Here is a 27,825-nt window from a genome sequence, read left to right on the forward strand (position 1 = left end):
AGTCATAAAAAACAGCCAGCTCATAAACTGATGTATTGTCCAAAACGAGAGCAAATGACCTGTTACAAGGAGAAAACACTTAGAAGCACATCAATAAATTAAAAACACAACATAACAAATATAAACACTGTATATAAAGGCTTTGTCAACGGGTTAAAACATTAAGAGTTCTGTGCAACTGCGAGTAAAAAAAAGCAGAAACAGAACAATGGGCCCTGACCAAAACGGGGCCAGTTATGGAGAAAAGTGCTGGTTTGAAGGGATGGCTTTGGCGGACCTGTAGCTCTGATAAGCTGGTCTTGGATATCAAACACTAAACAAAACATTTTGTGGTGTCTGAGAGTCTTCAGAAAGAAAAAAAATATATTTTTGGTTCTCACGGCTCCTCACGGAAACCACCCTTCATGAACACTCATGGAGCGATCGATCACGATACACAATTTGCATCAAAAGATAGACAGGGCAATTTATTACAGTTTCTTGTCCATCCTTTTCTCCACCGCTTGTAGCAAGAGTTCAGAGTATTGCTGTAGGAGAGCTAGAGTCTTGTCATCACCAAGGCATGGAGTTGTACATATCTCAGGTGAACCACCGTCTACTGGATGTTCTACCACTTCTTTGAACTCTTCCTGCACCAGTGGCAGAGGCTCGTCTCCATTGCCTGGCTCTCCATCTTTCAGGGAGTCCAGTTCCCTCTTCACCATCCCAAATGTTTCAGTCAGAAGGTCAGCAATTTTGCAATGGTCTGAATTTGCTCCTTGGAAAGCTGTGGTCACCTGTCAGAAGACAGGATAATAAAATGTTTAGTAGATTTCCCTGCGAGATTAACATGTTATTCTACATTGATGGGAATACCATATGCTCAGTTAACCAAAACTGATTTTCTTTCACCCAATCTATGCAAGCAGTTGCAAGTAGATAGTAAGGAGGTATTCGGGAGGCTGGATCCTGTACCTTTCTGTATAAACCCATTGCCTTGCGGAGACTGTCCTGCAACTCCGATGTGATCATCTCACATTGTTCAATGCTGACCGGTGCTGCTGAAATACAAAACCATTAGTTACTAAAAGTCTGAATTACCAATGATGTCTATTCACGAAAGAGAGAGTTGACATCTGAGCAGAGAAACTGAGGATACAAAAAACTGCCCCAGCGTCTAAAACATGTGTCGGGAGTCCAATAGCATGTATCTAGCATACATCTGCACATTATAGATTTCCACTAGTCACAGAAAGATTACCAATGTAAGTGGAAGGCACAAAGAGAGCTAGCCCATGGCCAGGCCTGCCAACTCTCCATTTAGTGAATAAACCCCATGGTTTGGACCCAAATACACAGTTATCTGATGGTGTAGTTTAATAGTTGTTATAAATCCAGATCCTTTTGGTCACTTGTAACCACAGATTGATTCCATTTTCATCAACAAAGTTTCTTAAGATGGTTTAGGACAGGCAGAGGATGTTAATTTAAAAACTGGCAATGTTGCAGGTCTAAAGAAACGTGAATAAACCTAAAATCACGTGCTGTGTGATAAAAAGGGGTAAATATAAATAATACTTCCCAAATAGGACCGCAGCAACCCAAAAAAAGACACTCTTCCTCAGGGTGTAGAAATTCAAACCAACCCAAAAATTATGGGGCGCAGATACATATAAGGGAAAAAGACAAAAACAATATAGTGTAGAATATAAGACCAATTTTATGTGTGGATAAAGTCAGTAGCGTACCTCCCGGGGGGGTGGCGTTCCGCACCGGGTGCCGCTCATCAGGGGGGTGCCAGCTTGCCGGCACCCGGCACCCCTCCAGAGACGGACAGTAATGTCCGCTGCTGGAGGAGCAGGCTCGCAAGGGAGCGGTATCGGAGGTCTTTAACAGACCTCCGGCTCCCTTGAGTGATTTTAAGCCGGGTTCAACCCTGGAACCCGGCTTAAAATCACTCAAGGGAGCCGGAGGTCTGTTAAAGACCTCCGATATCGCTCCCTTGCGATCCACGCGGCAACAGCTGCTGTGCGCCGGGATTTGTTGTCAGATCCCGGCGCACAACACTGAAGCCGCGCCCTCTGAACCGGAAGAAGACAGAAGAACTGAAGAAGAGGAGCGAAGAGGAGGAAAAGAAGCTGTAAGGAGAAAAGAGGAAAGGTAGGAAAGCATTCAGTGAGTGAGTGAGAGTGGATTGGTATATGTGGATTAGTATGTGTGGATTGGTATATATGTGGATTGGTATGTGTGTGGATTGGTATATATGTGGATTGGTATATGTCTGGATTGGTGTATGTGTGTGGCTTGGTGTGTGTGTGGCTTGGTAAGTGTGTGAGAGTGATGGGTGTTATGCTGTACCATTTCCAATGTATTTTTATTATATAATTATGCTCTAGTACATCATAACTCCCATCACATTATACTGTTCCATACAGTGGCAGAGCTGGGAGACAGAGGCCTTGCACCCCCACCGCAGGACTCCTGAAAGGTAAGTGAACTTCAAAGGGGGAGAGGGTAGAGAGTTAGGAGGGGGTAGATAGGGAGAAGGGAGTGAGAAGGGGTAGGTAGGACAAAAGGGAGTGAGAAGGGGTGGATAGGGCAATCATACTCCTAACATGCCAAGTCTGCGAGTACATCCTGGAATCTGGGTATGCCTGGGCATGATAGGAATGTGATTGCTGTTAACAAATTATATATATACCGTATTTGCTCGATTATAAGACGAGGTTTTTTTCAGAGCAAATGCTCTGAAAAATACCCCTCGTCTTCTAATCGGGGTCGTCTTCTAATCAGACCTCAAATAGAGGTCTGATTAGGAGACTAAGATCCAGATCCCCCCACCGCTGCAGGGGACCTGGATCCTCCTGTCTCACCCCCCCCATCATACACACACTTACCGGTGCTTCCTGCTGTACTGCCGGGGCAGCGGGTTGACGTCTACGCGATTCGCGTAGACAACGTCCGCTGCAGCCGGAAGGAGGTGTGGCTAGCAGCGGGGGTTGTCTGCGTCCGTCGCGTAGACCTTCCCCGACTGTCAGAGATCAGAGTTCCCCGCACCGGAACGGGGAACTCTGATCTCTGACAGCCGGGGAAAGTATACGCGACGGACGCATACAAACCCCCCCTGCCAACTCCACCTCCTTCCGGCTGCAGCGGAAGGCGACGTCAACCTGCTGCCCCGGCTGGAAGCACCGGTAAGAGAGGGCTGAGAGGGGAGAGAGGGGTGAGAGGGGTGAGAGGGGGGGGGAGAGAGTGTGTGTGTGTGTGTGTGTGTTAGTTAAATGGGGGTATAGGGTGTGTGTGTGTGTTAAATGGGGGCATAGGGCATTTCTGGAGTGGCGTTAAGGGGGCATTTAATAGAGCACTCTGCCTCCTGAAATGCCTTATACCTCCCTATATGCCACTCTGCCCCATAATATGCCTTTTAACCCCCTAAATGCCAGAGTGGCATATAGGGGTATAAGGCATTTCTGGAGGCAGAGTGCTCTATACAATGCCTTTTAACTCCCTTAATGCCACTCTGCCTCCTGGAATGCCTTATACCTCCCTATATGCCACTCTGCCCCATAATATGCATTTTAACCCCCTAAATGCCAGAATGGGATATAGGGGTATAAGGCATTTCTGGAGGCAGAGTGGCACATAGGGGGTCAAAAGGCATACCATGGGGCACAGTGGCATATAGAGGGTTAAAAGGCATATCATGGGCCACAGTGCCATATTGGTGTGGCAAGCCTGGGGGCAGATGTGCGTAACTGGGGGACAGGTTGGAAAATACAAGGAAATAAAAACAAAAAAAATATTTTTCTCAATCATAGCTTTTATTTAAAAAAATAGTTTACATGAATTAACATTTACTGGTAAAACTTTTTTCCTTTAGGGTCGTCTTATATTCAGGCTTTTTCTTTTTTTCCTAAGTTAATATTCAGATTTTGGGGGGTCGTCTTATAATCAGGGTCGTCTTATAATCGAGCAAATACGGTATATATATATATTTTAATATTGTTATTTAATTGTTTTGTCCTATTTTGGTGTGTTACTTACTTTAAAAAAAAGTGTTAGATTTTTTTTTTTTATGGTGTGTGGGGGGGTCATATTCGGTTTCTGCCAGGTAAATGCTGCATTTTCGGTTTCAGTCCAGAATTCGTTTCGGTGCATCCCTACTACTAATGAAGTGGTAGGCCTACACCACATCAATGTTTGGCTTAGTATATAGTGATAGGAGTTATGCTGCACTATTGTCAATGTCTGGCTCAATGTATAGTGATAGGGATTACGCTGTACCACCGTCAATGTGTGCCTCAGTATATAGCGATAGGTGTAATGTTGTACCACCGTCATTGTCTGCCTCAGTATATAGTGGTAGGTATTATGCTGTACCACTGTCAATGTCTGCCTCAGTATAAAATGATAACAGTAAGTGTTATGCTGTACCACCTTCAGTGTCTGCGCCGGTATATAACGGTAGAAGCTATGAAGTTTTAAAGTGTGTGTGTGGGGGGGGGTGCCACATACAGGATCCGCCCCAGGTGCCAAATACTCTAGGTACGCCCCTGGATAAAGTGTTGCACTCACAAGTGGAATAGATGATTCAGACCCATCCAAGTTGAATGCAATAATATCTTTAATAATCTTCGTGTTGGCTTAAAATAGTGCAGTATCCGGGTAAAGAATTAATGTCACCAGTAAAGAATGCACTCACATTTAGTCCGTGCACCCAAAGTGCATGAAACGTGTATATGAAAAATCCACCGAATGTGGAATGTAGAATAGTCCAAATGCGTTTCGCCGACTTGGCTTCTTCAGTAGAAGTATAATCAATCCGGTAAGAATAGAAGGATCTATTTGGACTATTCTACATTCCACATTCGGTGGATTTTTCATATACACGCTTCATGCACTTTGGGTGCGCGGACTAAATGTGAGTGCATTCTTTACTGGTGACATTAATTCTTTACCCGGATACTGCACTATTTTAAGTTTATTTTTTAGAGCCAACACGAAGATTATTAAAGATATTATTGCATTCAACTTGGATGGGTCTGAATCAGCTATTCCACTTGTGAGTGCAACACTTTATCCACACATAAAATTGGTCATATTCTACATTATATTGTTTTTGTTTTTTTCCCTTATATGTATCTGCGCCCCATAATTTTTTGGTTGAAATGTTACAGGTCTACTTGGAACATATTAGTGTATTTACTTCCACGCAATTGTATACAAGCAAAACGTCATAATTCCAAAACTAGTATATTAACCCCTTAATGACAAAGCCCGTACATGTACGGGCTCAAAATGCATTGTTTTCAATGGGTTTAGGGACCGCCCATTGTCCTTAAGGGGTTAACATTTTTCACAATTAAATCATTCATATAATTAAAACAATTTCTTTAAAAGTGGTGCGGTAATCCACAACTTTTTCATTAATTGAGTCACCATGTTGATATGGAGGATTGAGACTAGACTATACATCTCATTGACCATGATCCATATGAATATTTACATGAATCCCACACTATTTTTAAATGACTTATAAAAATAGTCACTTAAAGGAAATTAAAAAAAAATTAATAATAATTATATATATATATATATATATATATATATACTATATCAGTGAAAGTATACAACAGAAAGTTATAGGAAAGAAAAGAGAAGAAACAAATGCCTCACCATTTTGTGGATGGCTTATGAAACAAGATAGGCATGGAGAAGATGAGACAAGCCATTGACTGGATGGAGAAAGAGGAGATGGAATATTGAAGGGACTCGTACAGATTTGAGACATACAGGGAAATACCACCAAAGGTGGACCTCTATGCCCACCTGAGTCCAATGCTGGTGCTGCACTGAGAGAGGGAGACCTTGGTCTGAGGGGCTCTACAGGGCAAAGTCCTGGATGGTAATCTGGAGTGTGGCCAATAGTTGTTGCTCTACCTCTATGACATGGTGTAAGGTTTTCTGAAACCAAGCTCCCTTTTTCTTCAGCTTCATTAAGTTTTGAGTTGATTGCAATAGTCTCTCCTTCATTGCCCTTCTTGGAGCTCTCTACTGGACTACTCTTTTCTACTTCAATGGAGTCAGGACTAGTAATCTTGAAAGCCAAGTCTGAGGAGGAGGGTTTGGATTTCCAGCTACCTGCTGGTGATTTTAGGGATTCCACTTCAGAGGAGCCTCTGTTTTTACCAAAGGAAAATAAAGGCCGATCGGGTAATGGTTTTGCTATGTCTAAAGTCAGATGTGCCCGATTCTTGGTCTGAAATGTTTTTGGAGAACAGTGTGCAGCAGACTGCAGATGAGGTTTTGCAACAAAGTTTTCCTTTGTGGTTTGACAGTTCTTTTCACTCTCCACAAAGTTGGCAATAGTTCCCACTTCTTGTTCGCTGAAGCTGCTCTTTCCATCAGTAGGTATAGAAGGTTCCTGTGTATCTCCTAGATTTAAATTTTCACCCACAGACACACTCCGTGATATTTTGGCAATGAAGCTGGTTGTTGGGTTCATATAGGACCTGCCTTTAGGAGTTTTATTTTCCTTTGCATTGAATAAGCCAGACTGACCATATTCCATTTTGCTTGGGACGGCTGGCAAGGTACGACGGTGATTGGCCTTCTGCTCCTTTTCAGCTGCTGTCTGAGTTTGTGGACGTAGCTTGACAGGAAACAAGTTGGTTGAGGTCTTATCACCTGAAAATAGGCAATACAGAGCAATTAAAAGACATACAGCTTTCATTGCAACATGTAGTATTTTGCTTAATGCCATCACCTCACAGTGTTAACCTAATATTGTGCTTAAAGGGCAGGAAACGGCACAGAAAAAAACAGCAAAATATATTTTGGATTAGGAATAGAAGAAAATTAATATAATTAACCCAGGGGATCTCTGCAGCCCCGTGAGTTAAATGTTCTACAGTTACTCTTCTGATGTCACTAGCAAATGCTATTAGATTTATCTGTTCCTTGGTAACATCACTCATTTGATAATCTGACAATTTTCTGACCACATACTGGTTTCAGACAGGTCCTTTGTGCCAAATATTTAAACTACACTGTAACCCATATATACTTTTACATGGGGCAGAAATTTGCGAATGGATTGATTTAGCGTTTTGTTGAATGATTCTGCAGCTAAGGTGTGAATTTGCATTACATATACTTTACAACCCTTCCTAAAATGTATATTTTCCCTGGGAACATATGTCACACAAAACCAGGCACAGATAGGTGGTCATTGAAACTGAAAAATATTTTTTAAAGTGCTGTTTTTATGTGATAGAAGCTTAGCAGGCCAGAAAGGCCAGTTAAGTCATAATATCTTCTTCTTGAACTGCTGCAGTATCTGTTTAAATCATTCATGTGCTTTATAACTAGTGCAGAAATCGGGAAGATTGTTTTGTGCACGTGATAAAAAACTGACAGCCCCGAGTACCTTGAAGTTACTCTTGTACAAACCTTCATAGACAAGGTCATGGACTGATTGGGTTTTTCGTATGTATGACAGCGTTTGGGAAAAGAAAGGTCCAGATCTGACTAGCTTGCCATTTTCGTTGGGTTGTTTCTTTTTTTTCTGGCATTGGGCAGGAATTTGATTGCTGCTCTCTTCCTCATTCTTTACATCTGGAGGACATAGTTGAGTTTCGGCTCCGCTGGCTGGAGTTGCATCCATCACCGAGGACTGATTAACGGTCTCTGGACACATTACATGATCAGACATTACATTGTTCCAGGATGGACCGCTGTTTCTGTGAAGAAGAAGGTAACCAGTGAGTGAAGAACACACGCAAGTCTATCACATCCAGAACATACTGGATTCAAATAAACTTCAGATGAGCTGCATCAGTTTAAACAAGTGTTTTGTTCCCGGAATCAAATAGAACAGCCTCTGACCCATTTAACTATAACTGACCACCATGACAATGTATGAAGTCTCATAAGGTCAAACTAGGTAATAACTAGCAAAAAGGTTAATTTTAGGTTAGGTATAAAACGTTGGAATCAAATACTTCAATTGTTCAGTTCCACGTAATCTCACTTTAAATTCCAGTGTGGAACCAGCAAACAAAATCTGAGCCAAAATCCTTAAGGGAAAAAAGCAAAAAACAAGGCAAACTTTGGCTTTAACCTCAAGGGTGTGGGCTAATAGGTCATAAAACATTGTGGCCTTTTATCCCAATCTGTACCTAAGACCCCACAAAAACAAAATACATACCTGGCAGGCAGCGCCTGAGCCATGGCTAGGAAGCGGGACGAGATGCTGGCAGAGTCATTGTGTTCCGTGGTCGGAACCGGTTCATCTGTGGACATAGAATATATAATTCTATAAAACAAATATCTGCTTCAAGCCTTAATACAGATCAGAGCCAAACAATATTCTAATAACTGATAATGTTCAAGTGTACACAGTTCTAGACATATAACAAGGGAAAGAAGCTCTTCAAAAAATCTCCTATTTTCACTTAAGGTTGACTCCACAATTGTTTTTTTCTAGGGCCAAACGTGCCAGTCCCCACTCGCTGACATTAGCGATTATTTCCTGAAACGTTACGTGCGCCATTACATTAAGAATCAACTTGTTTTCATCATATTAATTAGCACCGCTCTATGAAGAAAAAAAAAAAAAAAAAAGACGACCCAGAGCTGATGGTATGCACCTGAGCCACTGCCAGTAGAAAGAGTCCCAAAGTGCTGCTTGAGAAATGTCTCCTGATCCGGTGTAAGCGGAACATCCCCCTCCAACACCAGGCCATGTGGATCAAACACCTCAGCCTGCTCTTCCATATCCGAGGAGTTTCCATCTACGCTCAGGGGCTCCGTACTTTCCGAATCTAAGATCATGCAGAGGTTAAGAAACTTATATATATTGGGAAGATTTAGATTTTGGGATAGGTCTACTACAAAAACAAAATGGTGAAAGACTATTAGAATACATTTGTGCAGATGAGACATTCTCTGCTAGGGAACCCAGCCACTGTATAAAAACATTTGATAACTTAATCGAGAAAATAAGTCCAGACCACGATACCATATGTAAACGTGTGCAGTCTGAACTCTGAAGCTAGTTCTGAGTTTTCAACAAAATCAAAGTATGAATTAGCGTTTTCAGACTTTGCATTGTATGGAAAACCTAAGGGACGTGTTCACACGGTGCAGTATTATATGTATAACATGTATGAAGAAAAATTATGCGAAAATTAAAAAGAAAAGAACTGTCCACTTATGTTGAGAAACATCCCATGAGTACAGTAATACCCCAAATACACCTGATCGTGTGATAAACCATCATGCCCTTCCAATAGGTGTCACTGCTGACACCCACCAGAAGCTGAGGACAGGATAGCCTCAGCCGGGTCTTCCTAGACCCTTCTGGGCTGTCCCTTTGGTCCCCCTTCTGGCCGATTTGAAATTGAAAAAATAAATATTTTTTGAAAAAAGTGCTCCTTAGCCCTTCCATTACAAGTAAAATATTTTTATTTTTAAATCCCTTAAATTGATAGTATTAAAATATGTAATATGGGGTAATATTTTACATATTACCCCATATTACATATTTTAAGATCATCAATTTAAGGGATTTGGCCCTCTGAAACATGTGGGGTATGAGTACAAATTAGGTCACTGTTTTTGTTCCTACAGTATAGAAGACAAAGGAAAACTGCAAAAAATGTTTTATGTATTTTTATTATTTTAAAAGAAGGCCATACTTTTCCTGAACAAAATGATCTATAATTTGTTCGGGTTCATCAAATATGGGAATGGGAAATTATGGTTTGACAAAAAAACATTTTGGTCCTTTGGTTATGAAAACTCCCAGGACATAGGGGTTTATTTGAAAAACTAAGTCAAGGTGCCATGATGAACCAATCATTACATATGTATTAACACATTTTGGTTTTTCAAAATGTATTAGCGTTTGTCTAATCTCACCATTTAGAAGATAAACACCATAAATATATACAACAAACATGAGCTATGAGGCTGCTGCAGAGTACTGCAAGTCTTTGATACTACACAATGTGTAATCATACCCATGCCACTTTCTAACCTTCGTTTGGATGCTCCGGGCTGGAAAGACGGCTGCTGTAATCCAAAGAACATGCGCTGTCAGGGCTGTGCTTTTCTTGGCATACACTGTCACTGTTGTAACAGCCTTTCACTTCAAATTCACTGTGAAGCATACGATAAGACATTGTTTTTACATAATGATGCTAAAAACTATGGCAATTATATGGACTGAATAAACATAACATCAAGGCAGGGCTTGGCAGCAAGAACTCAGCACATCAGTTCTGCTGGTGTCCAGTTCAAGACTAATGTTTTGCACAAAGCCCTCCTAACTTTGACAAATTGCAATATGATTGTATCAGCAGATTGACCTGCAGAATAAATTCCCGACACCGCCACTAAAAATACATAAGTACTCAATATATAGTCTTGAAAAAGAAGCTGCAGCCCCACAGCTGCCCTTCTCCTCTGTGGTCAGATGATTCTTTCCACCTGCTGGACTAGCTAAGATATTGTTGGTACTGGCCGGAGGCAAGTATGTCACATCGCAAGTATTTCCCGCAACAAAACCTGAGCATGTCCAGCAGAATTTAGGCTTAAGAAATCATATTTAGCTATGCATTATACAGGGCCAACCAAGCTCTTGTTATGAGAGAAGTTCACTGGGTTTGGCTTTTCAAGCAATGGTTGAACATAGAATGATCATATGGAGCATTCCCTTGGCCGCTTAGCGCTCTGGCCATATTTATTAAGATGATTTCTGGGGCAAAGACATGGTTGGAAAATCACTGAACTGTTTCTGCTGGTTGATCTATATTGCCCAAGAATTGTTTCATGTTGTCTCGATAATCGTTTTAATGAACAGATTGGCTGACGTTACGGTTACCTGCACGAATCCAGAGTCTGTTCAGTCTGCGGGTAGAAGATGCACGGCTTCCCCTCTGGGGTTTCCGGTCCCTGCTTGAAAGCACCCTCTTCACAGGACATTAGTCTGATAACCCTGGGACGCGATGCGGTGCCCATGGGCTGCGGTCTCTGTAACAAAGCAATAAGAAAAAGGAATCATTCACACAACAACCCTATAAATAAACATTTAAAGATAAAGCTACCACAACATCTTGCCTATGACTTGCCTAGTTGAAAAGATATGGCCACCTACTCACATTACTATTCTGCATGTTCTGCTCAAGAAACTTTGGTGGCTGTTCCTCTTCAGGGTGCAGTCCAAGCAGGTCATCAGAGGAGGAGAAGCTATCCAGCTGGCGCAGATCAAGCATGGACTTCACGGTCATGTCTATATTGCCAACAGGCTGGGACCAGCGGTTCCGCTGTCGGGGGACTTTTCCAAGGGAGTCTGAGCGCTGAGAACTGGAGATTTCCCCTTCCTGTGATAGAAAAATAGTAATAATATAAATCTAAAGAAGAGGAGCACCGCCAACACAGAACTGTAACCAAATATTATACAGAAACATTCTAATACCAATACTGAATTAATCTAATATACGGGTTATTATAGGCTCATTTGGTTTGCAGCATCAACTTCTGATGTCCTCCCCTTCTGATTGTTCATATTTCGATTTTCTTAGTATGTTTTTGTCTAGCCTACACACAAGAAAAACTTGAAAAAATACATAAGAAAAACTTTTGAAGTGGGAGGGAAAAAGTTAGCAAGTTTAAGTTTAGACATGCCAGGAAAATGATGGAATATACAGAATCAATGCTATCCCTATCAGTACAAAACTCACCCTCTTCATCTCCCAGTAGGACAGACTTCTCACAAAAGACTTGGATTCATCAGAGGCTTTACCGGAACCTAACGGCAATGAAAGAGGTTGATATACGGGATTTTAAGGTGTCCAGTGAAACCGCACTCAGAAAACTACAGTTTGGAATATGAAAACAAGTTTAGCCTAAATATTCAGGAGGGGAATAAAGACTTGCCTGTCATTTCCTCATCACTCAGGTCATCGACTCCTTCTTTGTCACTGTCTGATGACAGCGCAGGTGCTGAAGACATCACAGCTATCGTTTCTCTCCTGTAGACCATAAAGACCACAAATAGGTCAACTTCAAAACATAAATAAAGTTATGATTCCATAGTGAAGTAAATGCCTGCCGAGGAACATATCCATGGAGAATATCAGAGTTTATACCTTTACCTACCTTGTAGATTTGCAAATATTTTGTACTCTGTGCCCTTTTTGTTTTGGGGGGTTTTTTTATACAAAAAATGAATACGTTGTCCCTTCCTTGTATGCAGTGAATATAAGCATTAGGTAAAATATTGCAATACAATCTAGTTTGGAATGAAAACGATACCTTGCATTTGTGGTCTTGTGAGGTGTGCATTTTTCAGCCTCGTTCCCCCGTTGTCTCATTTCAGCCAGTCTTTGGCGCATGCGGATCGTCATCTCCGAGCTCAGACGCCAGATGAACACGCAACTGGAAAACCATGAAGGAAAAAAGCACCACCTTAGTTTGTCTACAGAGGGATCACACATTGAGCACAAAAGATATATTACACACAAAACTTTTCTTCTCATTTGTAGCCACCAGGGATGATTTTCTAAAGAAAAAGTTACCGGGGCAGAGCCCTTTAAATAACATACATGCCAGGGTGGCACTATAAGGGAATAGGCTCTTTAAATTCTAGTATTAAATGAATCTGATTATTCAGGGTTATGTACAACCCCTACGCACCAAGGGGTGGATATAACGCCACTGATCGACTAATAACGCAGGCTGGAGCGAGATAAAGCACATCCATAAAAGTGTATTTTGTGGCGCCCCTTTTCTATTCCAGCATGACTGTGTCCCAGTGCTCAAAGCAAGGCCCATAAAGACATGGCTGGATGAGTTTGGTGTGATTCCTACAGAAACTCTCCAAAATCTTGTGCAAAGCCTTCCCAGAAGAAAGGAGGCAACTCCATACTTAATACCCATGGTTTTGGAATGGACGCCCAACAAGCCTTATAGGCGTGACGGTCAAGTGTCCACATATACTTTTGTTCGTATAGCGTACAATGAGCCACAGCAACAAGATATGGAACCTCACCTATCTCCGGATACAGAAATAAGGTATTTGCAGTCATTCGTAAACTTCATTCCTGTTACAATTTCTAAAACAAAAAACAAAACAAAAAAAGTTACATTGGTTTTGTTTTAATAAAACTGATTGTGCTGTTATATTTAGTAAAACGATGGTAAATGATGAGGCTGTACATCTGGAGCGGGATTATGTATAGAGGCTGAACTGTCCACAACAGGACAACAGCGGTAGTTTCCAACATCCATGAGACCCCAAAATACGAACGTATATAAAAGTGCATTTTAACACGGGACATTATTGGCATTATACCAAAGCCATAGAAGGCAGCGGTACCTGAATGTCCATACATGGTGGCAACACACTCTCCGGAGTAAAAGTCAAAGATAGAAAGATTCTTGTCTGAAGAGCTTGTGGCGATAAAAAGTCCCGATGGGTCAGACTGAACCTGCGGAAAGAGCACACAGCATATTGAATACGGCATAAAGCAGAGCTCATCAACCGACCAAACGCCGTCCTGGGACAATGTCACAGAGATCACAAGTAGGTGTTTATATCCTTACACACGTACCAGGATCATGATCACACAAGAGATATGCGAAGAATTAAATTCAATCTCAATTTTGCTTTTTTTTTTTTTTTTGCAAATAAGGAGATTAACCCTTAGGGCTCTGTGTCTTAATAATTCTTTATATGTGCACGACAGCATACTTACCACCCAGTAATCGTCACTGCTGCGACTCACTCCAGCACAGGACATGGGTTTTGTGTCGACTCTGCAGTCTGGCACCAGCAGTTAGCTGTGCTGATCTGCACTTTCAATCCAAGAAATAAAACAAAAACTACACTACGACTAACAATCATCAAAAGAAAACGCTAGTAACCCAAACTGGATTTTCATTTTTAATACATGTTGGGATTCCATTTTGCATGGACTGCAAAGCATTTTCATAAATCATTCATAAATGTTTGGCCATGCTCAGTTCCAATCTCATTTAAATCACAGAAGCAGCAGCCAACTGCATGCAGCTACTCACAAGAAACATATTGCTGTATGCAGAAAGCCGACAATTTGATTCCAGTAAAAGGCAGAAAATGTCAGATCACACACGTTTTGGAAGCTGTGCTGGCTAGGTGTAGACCTAGAGATCTCTAACCTCTTCATTTGGTCCATTGTGGTGCACCACAGTACCTGATCAAATAGGGCCTTCATCCCAGTTAAGGGCAGAGGAGGCAAATAGACCCACTGCACCTATCTGTATTTGCCCTTTAGACATGAGTAAATGTTCAAAGAAGATCAATTGACTTACTTTAATGAGGGTTCCATCCTCACTCTGTGATCCTTTGTAGAGCTTTTTCTGCTTTCCACTGCTGATGTTAAATATTCTGAAAATACACAAACACTCGTCAGGGTTTCCTAGCTTTTCCTCAATAAATAATAAATTATTAAGCAAAGGGGAACCAATGACACTGTTCAAGTTATTCTGCAAACTACTTAATGCTCAGACGCAGTTTACATGTCATGCAGCCAATAATTCGAAAAAAAAAAAAAAAGAATAGTGCAATAGTAGAAATGTCCCCACAAAATAATATTGTATTTCACACATATCAGCTCCGTTACATAACTAAACAGGCACCCACACGTCAGTGGATTCTCACAAATATGCTTGCTTTGTTTAACAGTAAGTTCACACTTTATAAGTACTTGGTGATCTTCTGCTCCAGGAATAGCTTGGATTGCCCTGTATCAAGCATATTTATACCAGTGAGATTTCTGGAAAGTCACATGACTTAATGGATTATGGAGGGCCACCTCGGTCATTCTGGCAGATATATTCACCAACAATGGCTCTTCATGTAAGGAACACAAGTCATTAACAATTCTCCTGTAAAAACTCACCTTTAGTGAATAAAGGTTAATATAATATTAGAAAAGTGCTGCAACTAAACACAAAGCAGAAGCATACCGGATATTGCGATCTTGGCAACCAATAGCTGCATACTTCATGCTCGGATCCACATCCATATCGTACAGGGTGGTTTTACGCACAATGTGGTGCGTCCGCGTGAAATGGACATTGCCTTCACCTGCCTGAGAGGGGTCACAAATATTTTTTTAATACAAATATTTTTTACATGTTTACCGTTTTCACATTTTATGCTTTTGTAATTTGGATCCACCTACTTGGTCTGCAGTGCGAAAGTAGATGCTTTTATCTGCCCCACAGCTGATCATGCGCACCTTTCCATCATTTGCTAATAAAATAAAAATCATGCATTAAAAAGTTGTACTTAGAAAGTCTTGCTATCACATGTGTGTGTATATATTATATATATATTTCTTTCTGTATATGCACAGTATAAGGCAGATGAAACTCAGCAGGATAGTACGTAGAGGGGAAAAAACATTAATTTAGACTGAAGTTTGCTTGCCAAGACTTTTCTTCTGCGTATCAGCGTCAAAACGGCATGACATGCAAATTATCAAAGCCCAGGAGGCATCTATGGCACTTACCAGCAAACTTCACAGCAGTAATGGAAGATGAGTGGTCATCCAATGTCTGCTGAAGGCTATACTCCTTTGATGCATCAAATACATGAATGAGTCTATCACGGCTGGCAGAGGCCAAGAGATTCAGCCCTGAAAGAAAAGGAGAAAGGGATTTTTACATGGTCAGTGCTGGAGCAGGTTCAAGGAAAGGACTGCTGTCAGGCTTAGGAATTATCTCTAAAATTAAACTTTTTGACAGCTGTAAATGTGACGTCAATTAAAAAAAGTCTTTGCCTATGGTTTCAGCAGATCTGTGCTTTGGCTTAGATAGCTGCAACTCATTTAGTAACATTTTCAAGCTACAAATACTTTGGAACTATGGCATCTCCAATGTGAGCAGTGCCATTCATACTGAACATTTTTTCTCCCCGGTTACTTACCGGTGCCAGGCTTGGAGTACTCCAGACAAAGCACCTCTGAGTCGTGAGCATCCACTTTCAGCACCTCTGCCAAGGTCTTCAGCTCATGCACTCTGCAATTCAAAGGGGCAAATAAGTCAAATGAAACCCTTCCCCCCAATAAGTCCTGCACATTCACTTATCCTGTGCCATTACCTGAGCGTGCCCGTTCTGTCTCCGGATGCCAGATGCTGCCCACTCGGGCTAACGCACACGGAGCGAATGCCAACCTTTGTGTCCAGGATCTGAGGATCCCCTTTGTCACCCAGTCCAGCTGAGTTGTAGTCCGCATCCAACAACGCTTGAGTGTTACTATCAATCAGGATTATCTTCATCAGGTCCTAGTTAACCATGGATTTGTAGGAAAATTAATACTTTAAAATATATAATCCAGACAATTTACGAACATGATTATATTAAAAAAAAAAAATACAACAAAATGCTTCCAAACAGAAGCTGTCTTGTTTCTCAACCCCTCTTATTTGCAGTACCATTTTTTTGCCAGTACTCAAGTATTAATATTAGCAATAATATGTATTTTAAAGCTATACTCAACCCTTCAATATTAAATATTATATGATAAATATAAATCAAGTTAAAATATATCCACCAGAAGAAGGTAGATATGATATGTAACTCACACTGCTCAGGATGTTTCGATGCAGGGCCGTGCCATGGATGTTAGAGGTCTCCAAGTTCCAGAGTCGAATTGTACTATCAGAGGAGCACGTAATGAAAGAGTTGGGAGGAAGGCATGCCTGGTTACTGTCCTTCACTTCTGGATAAACCTGAAGGGAAAGATGTGGTTTAGAGTCAAAAGTCATTGAACATAGAAAAATAACTTCAATAATAATTATTATGCTCATCTTCAACTGTGATGCACATTTGGTCTTTCCTCTAAAGCCATCCACCCATAAAGTGTGCAACAACTACATTTAATCTATCTATATGTTTAATATTACACAATTTCAACCACAAACAGTCAACCTTGGCTGATCGGGGCATGTATTTGGTTTTTCTTCAATATAAGTAAAAAAAAAAAAAAAAAGTCCAAGTATATAGGAGGACAATGAAGAAGAATATGTAGGTTAATTGACACGGATGCAAAGGGCTGGGAAAAATGCCATTTGGTATAGGCTAGAATACAGATCATACCTCAATACTCCACACACATGAAGAATGGTATAGTGCCGAGTAAACCTTCCCCACTTTCTTCAGGTCTTTGACGTCCCAAACATAGAGACTATGATCATTGTACACGCAGGATAACCACTGACTGTTATGGTCGAAGGTCATGGCCACAGTATCTGGGTATTTGGCGTCGGCAGAGCTGGAGAACAGACGGCTGATTGGATGAAAATGAGAGAGAAATGGTCAATTAAATTGTGAGCTCCGACATATAATCAGAGTTTCTAGTAAGGCACAAAGATTCTCTGACAATTAAAGTGTGTTCAGGGCATACAGTGCTGTAAAAAAGGATTTGCCTGTTCCCGATTTCTTCTATTTTTGCTTATTTGTCATATTTAAAATGTTTCAAATCCAAATAATTTTAATATTGGACAAAGACAATGTGAGTAAACACAAAATGCATCATTATTCTGCTGCGTAACCCGAAAGCGTTGAGCTTTATGTCACAAACTGATGGCTGGATGTTCTCCTTCAGGATTTCCTGGTAGACAGAACAGAATTTATGGTTTGATCAACTATGGCAAGATGCCCAAGTCCTGAAGCAGCGAAACAGCCCCAGATCATCACACTACCACCATGGTGTTTGAATGTGATGTTCTTATTGTGGAATGCGGTGTTAGCTTTATGCCCAAAAAGTTTCACTTCATGTCTTGGAGGTCATAAAGATTTTTTTTTTGGCAAATGTGAGATGAGTCTTTGTGTTTTTTTGGCCAGCAGCGGTGCAACATTCCCATGGACGCCATTTCCATATTGCGGAATCACAAACACTGATCTTAACTACGGCAAGTGATGCCCGCAGTTCTTTACATTTTAGTCTGGGTTCTTTTGTGATATTGGAAGAATTTTGGTAGGCCGGCAACTCCGAAAGGTCCACCACTGTTTCAAGGTTTCTTCATTTGTAGATAATGGCTCCAAAACATTAGAAATGGCTCTATTACCCTTTCCAGATTGATATACGTCAATGACTGTTTTCATCTGTTTTTTAATTGCTTTAGATCACGGCATCATGTGCTGCTCTTTGAGACCATTTAGCCAACTTTACTTGATGTTTAGATTCAACAGGGCTGGCAGTAATCACACCTGGGTATGTATAGTGAAACTGAACCCAATCATCAATTAAATTTGGTTAATTGGTTGGGGACAATTACTTTTTTCACACATGACCAGATAGGGTTTGATAACCTTTTTTTTCCCTTTGATACACAAAATTATTTAAAAAACTGCATTTACTTGTGTTAGCTTTCTCTAATGTTAAAATTAGTCTATTTAGTAGAAATCAAATAGGGAGCAAATACTTTGAAAGCACTGTATATAGTGCCCCATAATCCATCTGTTCACTGGTCTGACAGAAAAGCAAAAACATGTAGACTTAAAGATTAGAAATCTATTATGGCACTTAAATATAAATAGAATAATAGAAGATGCGTTTGCAAGTGGATATTAATAACACAGAGGTGAACACATCAAACCCTCAAGCTACACAATTTCTTGGTACCTGCCATAAACAATTATTAGATTTTTTCCTAATTAGGTGACTTTAGACACATGATCAGAGTGATCTGGATTCTGCAGAAAGACACACTATCTGCATCAGTCCCATTAAAGTGCTGACCAACGCTATAACCAATTTAATTACAAAGGGCCTTCCAAGAAACATTCCTAGTTTTTAACCCTACTGTAAATCTGCACGCTTGGAGTAGCTGCTGCATGACAGTCTCTCTGGAACAAGTTAGAAATTGTATATTTGAACTCCAGGTCATGAATCACGTCTTAAGTCAAGGACAGCATTGAAAATGTAGTCCGATTCCAATAGTTTCTCAGTGAAGTTAAGAAAAGAATTTAAGCCAGAAAAAAAAAAAAAGGTTGATTTACTAACCAAAAAAAGTGACTGGAATATAGATACAAAAATCCCATTGCAACTGAATGCTAATATAAAACTGCCCAAAGAGAGAGACACTGAATCTATTGAAAGCCAAAATGTGCAGCTGTGGGCCGGGGTTCAGGAGAGAAGAAACCCACACGCAGAGTTCATGGATCAAAAGAGAGCCTGTTTCACCCGGAGACAAATAGAGCAGAAATTGGCAGCGTGATTTCCGTTCATTTACGGAGCTCACTCTGCCCCATTTTTTACAACTCCCCTTTGTAAACGTAACCTGCCTGCAGGCTGAGATATATGGATTCGTTTTACGGATACTCAGAAGGGCTGCAGCCCCAGATTAGATTAATGGAAAGAGCAGTCAAGATTTAGAAATGTTCAATTCACATAAAACCGCATAGTTTAATGAACAAAACCACCTACTGTCCAACCTTTAGGCTAGGTTTCCACTTGGTTTTTTTTTAGCTAAAAACGCCCATAAAAACGCCAATAGTGCCACCTGGCGTTTTTTTAGTGAAAAAACGCTGCAGCCAGATGTTAGCTGTTCTTCAATAGGAAATCGCAGAATGCCATATCCACTTGGCGTTTTTTTGTTTGGCGTTTTTTCAGTCCTCTTTGGCGTTTTTCTGCTTTTTTGGGCTCTGTGGCAGTTTTTCAAAATCGCAGCATGTTGACACTCTGGCGTTTTTTGCAAGGAAATCTTGGCGTTTTTCTCCAATAGAAGTCTATGGGAGAGAAAAAACGCCATGAAAAAGCCATGTGGGTTTATTACCTTGGCGTTTTTTATGGCGTTTTTTCCACAGTTACAATGCAGAGGATGGACCCAGTATCTGTGTGTCCTACGAGAAATAGGCTGGAAACAAAGTTTCACACAAAACAAAGTTCATATTGAATTCTAAACCATTTGGAACAAACATGCCATTACAAACAAACATACGCGACGCATCAACTGGATCCTGCGTGCCAAAAGCAACAGCAAACAATTTGCACCATCATTTGGGGCCAATCTTCCTAGAGGAGCAGACATTCAGAATAAAGCAGGCCTTACAAACCACAGAAAAGTGACAAAAGGGTCCGCCGGGACGTTTAAGTAGAACTCTACCAAGTAAATGACATCAGGGGGCAGATACTTGCCATTTATCCTAATCCCTTTTAGCTGGGTGAAACTTCTAACTTGTAAAGGCTGGAAAAACTGCCTAAGGTCAAAAAAAGCAATTTCCACAGAAAGGCTAAAACGCCAGAAAAAACTCCAGAAAAAAACGCCAAAACGCAGGAAAATGCAGTGGCATAGTGGATAGCTCAGATGAGATTCAGAGAGCGCAGATAGGTCTCACCTTGCTTCAGTGACCGTGGCAATGTCCATCCCGAGACGATGAGGTTTTGGCATAGTGCTGAGAAAGTGCAGGTTGTTTGGGTTGAAAATGCGTACAGTGCCATCCGCACAGCCACAGAAAATGTAGTCCTGGTTCACTAGAATGCAGTTTGCCACAGTGGTCTGAGTGAAAAAAAAGGGTCATTTCTTGGTAAATGGGATCCATACAGTACTCTGACATGGTAGACAGTAAATAGTAGCTACAATTTACAGAAATCAACCATAAGAAAAGCTAGTGGCTTGAAACATAGGACAGCATCAGGCAGGAAAATTTAAAAGTCCCTGTGTTTATGTGCTGTGATAACGGCGATAGACAGTGCCAGAGCTATACAACTGGTACCAGAAGAACATTTTAAAAAGCAAGCTTCAAAGCTTGTAACACTATGCCTTTTATCAGGGTCACTACATTTAGCACTTTAGTCTTTGAATCTACATCAGATGTCCAATTTGTTTGCCCAGAGTATCTCATTCAGTGCCGACACTTACCCGGAGTTCCACCCATTTGTCCAACAGTCTCCTGTCATTAAATTCACACAGGAGCCCAGAGGACGTGATACAGAACGTACTGCTTGCTTTCTTTGCCTTGCCACATGCCACATCAGTGAAGAAATTGTTCCTGAGCTCTCCCAGGAGCCCAGAGCGACCGAGTAGAGGAATCGTTGAGTTAACCTGCAAAAATGGATCAGGGAACCTTTACACATGGTTACGTTAGACAGAGTCTCTTTGCTTTGAGACATCCTAAAATATATTTCATCAGCACTGTGATGATGGACTGCATATAATCTGAATTCAGAGTCAAAGCTGGTAAAACTAACTTTAAAACATCCTAATATACTCATGCAATATTTAACTGCTCTCCCATTCACCATGTTAATATTGTAGTCTATCTGTATACTATAAATGCCTTGCCATATCCAACATCAAAAAGCACCAAGATCAAAAGCACAGTGTATTAGTAACTTGCTTTCTTAAAATGGTCTTCAATATGCAGAATACAAAATCTACCACTTTCAAACCGAGAAAGAATTGCAATTTTATTAGCCCACTCGCTATGTAAGTTTGTCCACAGACATGATTGCTTTGATAACGGCTAAAATTAACACTAACCTTGGATGACTTTGCTTCGTCTAGATACCAAAACTTGACATGACGGTTTCCAGCTGTGACAAAGTAGCTGCTGTCCTCGGAGAAGGAGACGGCTGTCACTTTGCTCGAGACTTTGTTTGCTGCAACCACCACATTTTTCTGAAAGAGAAGAATGTTGGGCCCTTTTACCTTCGTTAATGGAAATAGTCGGAGCCGTAACGATATGGAATTCACTCTCTAATGGCATTGATGGCTGGGACAATAGATGCCTTTAAAAGTTGTAAACAAATTGCATATGGAGATTTGTCCACAATGTAGAGTTTTGGCTAAATGTACAGGTGCACCAAGGGCTTCTCCGAGACGCAGGAAGCACACGTTTCCCTCCGGGGATTGAGAGAAAAGATTCTGTTGCTCTTCAAGACTCACCTTCCAAGACCACACATTGACGATCATGTCATGTTGGTAACCCACTGACACGATGTACTTGGAGCTGGGACTGAAGGCCACGCAGGCGACTCCATATTTGTGTTCCTGAAGCTCAGCCACCTGGGTTCGCTCAGCCACATCCCAGACTCGCACCGCAGGCATGTGCCCACACTAGAGAAAATAATATACAGAGAAAGAAAAATGATCGTACACAAGGATAAAACAGATGAGGGGTTTTATCACTACAACAGCAGGATAACAATTGTTGAGAAACATCTGTAATCACAGTTATTATTATATGTCGCAACAGATTGTGCTTGGTAGAATACCATTAGGGATGATTTAACAAGCAAGTGATTCACAAAAAACGTTCAATATTAGGAAAAACATACACCATGAAACTAGTCAAAAGGTGCAAGCAATAATTTGTAACAGATTTGCCACACACAGCGATAAGAGATCTTTATCCAAGGTTAAAATGTTTCATATTAATTGCTCCTAACTGCGCAAATACAGATCCTTCCGATTTATTTATGGCTCTGAGGCTGTAAAATGGCAACAGAGAAACCAATTTTTTTATTCTGCACCTGTTCTGGGAGGTTTCCGCTACAACCTTGCAAAAATATAGAATTAAAAAATACTGTAGCATTTAATTAGAGAAGCATACTAAATGTGTAAAGCCTTCTCACAATAATCCATTACAATGGACAATGAGCAACAGAATCACAAGACAAGCATTGTCCAGACTGTAGGACCTTCATCAATATTAATGCAATAAAAGGTCGGAAATAACCGTAGCTTGACACATAGAGAGAGGAATCCAGGGTGACGTAACATCCCAATTCCTAGAAGACTAGGTGGGAGATAATGAAACACGTTAATGGGATGACGACATCAGTACCTATAAGGGAAGGAGTACATGCCTGTCTTGGCTGCCAAGAAAAAATGTGAGCGAGCACAGCAGCCTGATTTGTGTTTATTTACACACATAGGCATGACTATTGCGTCTAAGACTTCTCACTGTAAGGTGGTGGGACAAGTCGGACTCCAAGACTGTTACACATATGGCTCTGTGACATTCGTCCACCTGTCCATTTTCAGGATCGGAGCCCCCAGATGACCCTTGTACTTTCTGCCAAGCCAAACCGACGTCCTGTGAGCTAAAATTACTGTCTGGCTCAGCTCACCAAGAAGCAGCTATCTAGGTAACTTTCCCAGTGATGCCTATGAGAATTCTCATTAATACCAACGCCAAAATCTGTAAGAAACTGACTTATTTATCCAGCCTTGTGTATGCATTATCTAAAAAATGTTATTTAAATGTTGTACCCTAAATAGTATGGGCTATAGTTACATTAGGCGATACGTTAAAATACTCACTTCTCCTGTTACCAGAAACTTGCCATCTGGAGAAAAAGCCAGAGCCGTGATAGTCTTCCTACAAAGAAAAAAAAAAACAATCAATATTCTCAGCCACAAAAGCTGGTCCTTTTATAATGACTGGTTCTACGTCCGAATACTTTTCTATCAAAAAGTACAACATCTAGGAAGAATTTTACAACTGATGTAAAAACACAGAGATCCTTTATCAGTGGAAGCTAGACTCGTAACACAATGCGCCATTTTTTATCCTACTATAGTAAAATCTTTAATGTTACCCATAGTACACCATTTTCTAAACTGTTGTACCGTGGCATGTTTTCATAGGCTCAATGTTAGTGAATGGAGACTTAATACAAAACTCTGGTCCACTCATTGAAAAGATGAGCTGAGCTCTCCAGTCCATTCTGCGAATTCTGTTTTTACACCGATGGTTTCATCTCTTGAAAGGGCCATTGAGCCACTTTCTTCAGAGTCTGCGTTAGCGGCACATGACCATTAAACATTCCCGGAAAACGTATGAAAAGGGAAGCCTTTTACTCGATTAAAAAGGCATTTGACAGTATAGGGAATTAAGCAGAGTAGGTGGAAGAGCATATTTATTTCTGACGTGTTATGAAGATGTTTATCTCTTAAAGGCACACTCCAGCAATCTTTTTTAATGTACATGATATCCTTGTGTCACCTTTTTCAGCTTGCAGGAGATGCATTTGTCTGTCCCCCTCCCAGTTGCAGTAGTGTGCATGCATACATGATCACCGCCAGCCAGCACTAGAGCACATGAGAGTCACACGGGGGGGGGGTCTAACTTTAACGCATATAACAATGTCCCCTTGCAAATCCATGGAAGGGGGGAACCACATTGCTGTGCATTTGCCTCGCATCTAGCTCATTGGGTAACAATGACTGAAAGAGGCACATGGAGTTATTTGAAGCCCTCTCCTGGGGGCGAAGCTAGCTGTGTGAGGGGCGTGGCTATCAGTGAAAGGGGTGTGGCCCAGGACAGGCCCATGGACTCAGCCTCATGTCAGACAGGAAGTAAGCGAAGGACAGTCTGAATACACTAAACGCAAACTGATCAACAAAAGGCCAAGGTTTAGCAAATTAAAAATGTAATTATATATTTATGTTTTACGCGCAAAAGACTTATGTGGAGTTTGCTTCCCTAAATAACGCAGATTGTGAAAAAAAAAAAATCACCAGCAGCTACAAAGAAAGGCAAACGGTCTTGTGGAAAGGTATTTCCTGATAGATCAGCGAGTTACATGGATTCCATGAGCAGTCGGAGGGCAGCAGGTCGGGTATGCGCTATTACCTTTTCCAGGCCTCTAATGTCATTGTCCCGTCAGCACAGAACCTGGTGTGATGCATTCTTTTCATTGCTCAGGCCAGGAGCACTCATGGAGCATTATGACTATCTTGTTTTTACACCCTTACATCACCCCATGGGGTTATGAGAGTTTAAACATTTTTAAAAAGTTCGTGCAGTCACTAGCCGGCCATGTCAGGCAATTTATAGCCTTTGGAGACAACATAAATTAGTACCGTGACAAAAATAATTAAGGTCAAATGAGTAAATATCCAACAACAACAACAACAACAACAACAACAACAACATGGATGAGAGACATGTCCTTGTGACAAAAAAAAAAAAAAGCACAGGAGGTACTGTCTGCACAAACGGAGTGCAAGCAGTAAATACTGGTGGGAAATCCAGAGGTCAGAAGGGCACATTACTATATAGCAAAGCAAATAGAGCATATTAACGTTCTTACCGAGTACTTTGATATGCTTTGTCTAGCAAGGTTGTTTGGAAAATTCTCTCATTCTGGATTATGCTCAATTGTAATTCTTAATCTTGTATGCAACGATTAGTGCAAACATTAACACACTTACTGTGTTTCTGTATGTAAAAAGCTTACACGTCATAAATTCTGTTATAGCAGGTTTACAGAGGAACTCTAAGGGTGTAAACAATCTCTAGTGCTAGAGGCTAGTGTAGAAAGAGAGGGGGCATCTTGGCTCACTACAGAGGACTTTTTGGTGTGCCAGACACCGAAAACCATATAACCGGCCATTGGCAGATTGACAGCTGCACAGCTGAGTAAAACAAAACCCACAGCTCGATATCCAGCGCTATAACCAATCTCAGGATTCACTTACTGCAATTACATATAAAACTAGAGTTAACTGGGTGGACGTTCCCAGGTTTGTCTTGAATAGTGAATATAGGACTCACCTGGAGCTGTTCAAGATGTGGTACTGTTTGTTTTTCCTGGGATTTAACAGGACAACAACACATCTACAAAAAAGAAAAAAAAATACACATTAAGCATATAACAAAGGTTTAAGAGTTCCCATTAGAGATGAGCCCAGCATGACAGCACAATGGACAGAAATGAAGATCAGACAAAAATGTTGACTGCTTATTGCCATTCCAATGTCCCACCTCGGGAAATGTGTTCACGCACAATGTCACACAATTCCTGCCAAATGTCAGCACTGTGCTTGCTATCCTGCTGGCAGTCCCATTAAATGGGACATTTGGGGGGACAACCAACATAAAAGAATGCCCTGGCAAATTCAAGACTTGTTGGCTGCTACTGTTTTGGACACTTTGGGTCAAAGCAGATCTCTCACTTTTCCCACATATTACATTTTACTGTTCATTGTACAAACAAAGTAAACATATGCAATGACCGTAATAGTCTAAAGACACATATCCACATTACAAACCCTTTTTTTTGTGGTATAACACGGCCAGTTTAACGTCTCCTCGGGGCCCGGATGAATTTTAATTCCCATTACGTTTTCCCCCCTTTTGTTAATTACAGATTAGCTCAGGCTGCTTTTATAAGGGTGATGGGTGGAGGATAAGACATTATTTGATATGCTAGTTTCGTCACTTTACAAACAGCACCTTATTTAAAACTAAATATCTCCAAATGAATCACTGTAATTATCAGAAAACACAAAAAAGTGGTTTGAATATACACGTTTACCTAAGAGAAGCAATTTGTTGAAATCTGTAACAGCGACAGTTCCAGAGCGTGGATAAGGACTTTTCTGATTTACAAGCAGTTAACAAGCACTAAGTTTATTGTGAACTTTCTGTGACATTACAGTTATGAAGAGATGCAGACGCTGAACGCTTTTGGCTGGTTACAACCCATCTGGCAAGTCAGCCTCCCTCTGGTCGCACCGATGCACCGGGGTCCATACAATTTCACATGCCATTTGGACACAGATTCTCAAATTCATCCCAACTATATATATTTCTCCTTAAAGATCGGCCTTTCTTCCTGAGCACCTGTCACCCAAGGGTACACAAGGACCATAACCTTTCCAGGCATTCAAAAACATCCCATTAACCTATGAACAAAGTGATTTCCCTCGCAACACACTGTTCTACATCCCTAAACGACACGGAAATGCGTTTGCTAATCAAAGATGCAATTTTCTAAACCAGGTACGCAGTTAACAATATGTCACTAAGTCATCCTCACACCGCTTAAACAAAAGTGGTTGTCCTTGGCTTATTGACACATTGAAAGGTATACAAAGTACCAATAAACTATGTGGAAAGGATAATCAGCATGTACGACATAGGATCTGGAATAGGGATATTCACATTCTTTACATTTTAATGACAGGAGTTCAACATCATGGTTTATTGCCCCCTTTTAGCAAATTGTGTGTTTTATTATTTTTTGCTTTAATTTACTTCTGTGAATGCTGGATTTTATCTTGTTCAAGTCTGAAGAGTTATTGTTTCCATGTAACTTGCCTGTAAGTTAAAGAGAAAAATCTTGTGCATAATACTCCTTTGCCCTGCTTTCGGGCACATGGGCAGAAGATGCATCCCCACGGCAAACACACGTACAAATGGCTACATAAACAGCCTTTCGGTCAACTTTCAGGCAAGCAAGATACACTGGCATAAAATAACCTGGTAACACCACCTTACCGTATGCCATCAGTGTATCGCACAGTATTCATTTAGGAACCCCTGTCTTGATGTGAATATGAAGTCTGTGTGCAGCAGCTCATGTCATGAAATTCTTTACAACTCGTTTCCACATGTCCCAGTTGAGATTATAAAGTAATTCATTCCATAGAATGGTGTCTGAATCTCAACGGTACTTTGCAGTAAAGTATAACTTTTCTTAGCAGGTAGATGTTAAACTGGAAAACTTAGCTGAAGGTCTCCATGGTTGTCCCTCCGTGTGCACAGCCTGCCATGCCAGACTAAATGGGGCATCACCTCTCAGCCAAACTAAATGGGGCAATACTATCCTACACGGACATTAGAGAAGCTGCATACTGCCAAAACCAAGGCCGCATTATGCGGCTTATTCAGCCATACGCAGCTTGCACACAGGACCTTGGAAGACACTTGTGGGAACTGTATTTCCAGAAATTATGTTGCACACTACGTTGCAGGTGATACACTTGGTGCAGCGCTCTTATCTCTAGGGTTAGCGGACAGATCCAGGCAAGGAGAGTGTCAAAGCATTATTT

The 27,825-nt window shown here is 40.9% G+C and overlaps 1 protein-coding gene across 1 annotated transcript in view; it reads right to left on the reverse strand.

The window, feature by feature from the left end:
- Positions 1-470: 470 nt before the first annotated feature.
- Positions 471-27,825, reverse strand: part of LOC149274854 (mitogen-activated protein kinase-binding protein 1-like) — a 61,498-nt gene continuing 34,143 nt past the window's right edge. The window contains exons 3-30 of the mRNA XM_089505179.1: positions 25,544-25,606; positions 23,305-23,362; positions 21,925-22,095; positions 21,520-21,657; positions 20,899-21,081; positions 20,375-20,535; positions 17,132-17,321; positions 16,618-16,764; positions 16,133-16,317; positions 15,959-16,050; positions 15,543-15,668; positions 15,209-15,283; positions 14,995-15,115; positions 14,338-14,413; positions 13,364-13,475; positions 13,037-13,100; positions 12,301-12,423; positions 11,923-12,017; positions 11,727-11,794; positions 11,137-11,366; positions 10,868-11,014; positions 10,022-10,143; positions 8,631-8,804; positions 8,189-8,273; positions 7,519-7,721; positions 5,809-6,666; positions 955-1,040; positions 471-776 (exon numbers count right to left, since the gene is read on the reverse strand). Coding sequence (XP_089361305.1) covers positions 471-776; positions 955-1,040; positions 5,809-6,666; positions 7,519-7,721; positions 8,189-8,273; positions 8,631-8,804; positions 10,022-10,143; positions 10,868-11,014; positions 11,137-11,366; positions 11,727-11,794; positions 11,923-12,017; positions 12,301-12,423; positions 13,037-13,100; positions 13,364-13,475; positions 14,338-14,413; positions 14,995-15,115; positions 15,209-15,283; positions 15,543-15,668; positions 15,959-16,050; positions 16,133-16,317; positions 16,618-16,764; positions 17,132-17,321; positions 20,375-20,535; positions 20,899-21,081; positions 21,520-21,657; positions 21,925-22,095; positions 23,305-23,362; positions 25,544-25,606 — 4,459 coding nt within the window. The remainder of the gene's footprint in view (positions 777-954; positions 1,041-5,808; positions 6,667-7,518; positions 7,722-8,188; positions 8,274-8,630; positions 8,805-10,021; positions 10,144-10,867; positions 11,015-11,136; positions 11,367-11,726; positions 11,795-11,922; positions 12,018-12,300; positions 12,424-13,036; positions 13,101-13,363; positions 13,476-14,337; positions 14,414-14,994; positions 15,116-15,208; positions 15,284-15,542; positions 15,669-15,958; positions 16,051-16,132; positions 16,318-16,617; positions 16,765-17,131; positions 17,322-20,374; positions 20,536-20,898; positions 21,082-21,519; positions 21,658-21,924; positions 22,096-23,304; positions 23,363-25,543; positions 25,607-27,825) is intronic.

The sequence above is a fragment of the Sceloporus occidentalis genome, unplaced genomic scaffold (genome assembly GCF_023333645.1).
Source record: "Sceloporus occidentalis isolate IW3139 unplaced genomic scaffold, rSceOcc1.0.p SCAF_316, whole genome shotgun sequence".
In the NCBI taxonomy this organism is placed as follows: Eukaryota; Metazoa; Chordata; class Lepidosauria; order Squamata; family Phrynosomatidae; genus Sceloporus; species Sceloporus occidentalis.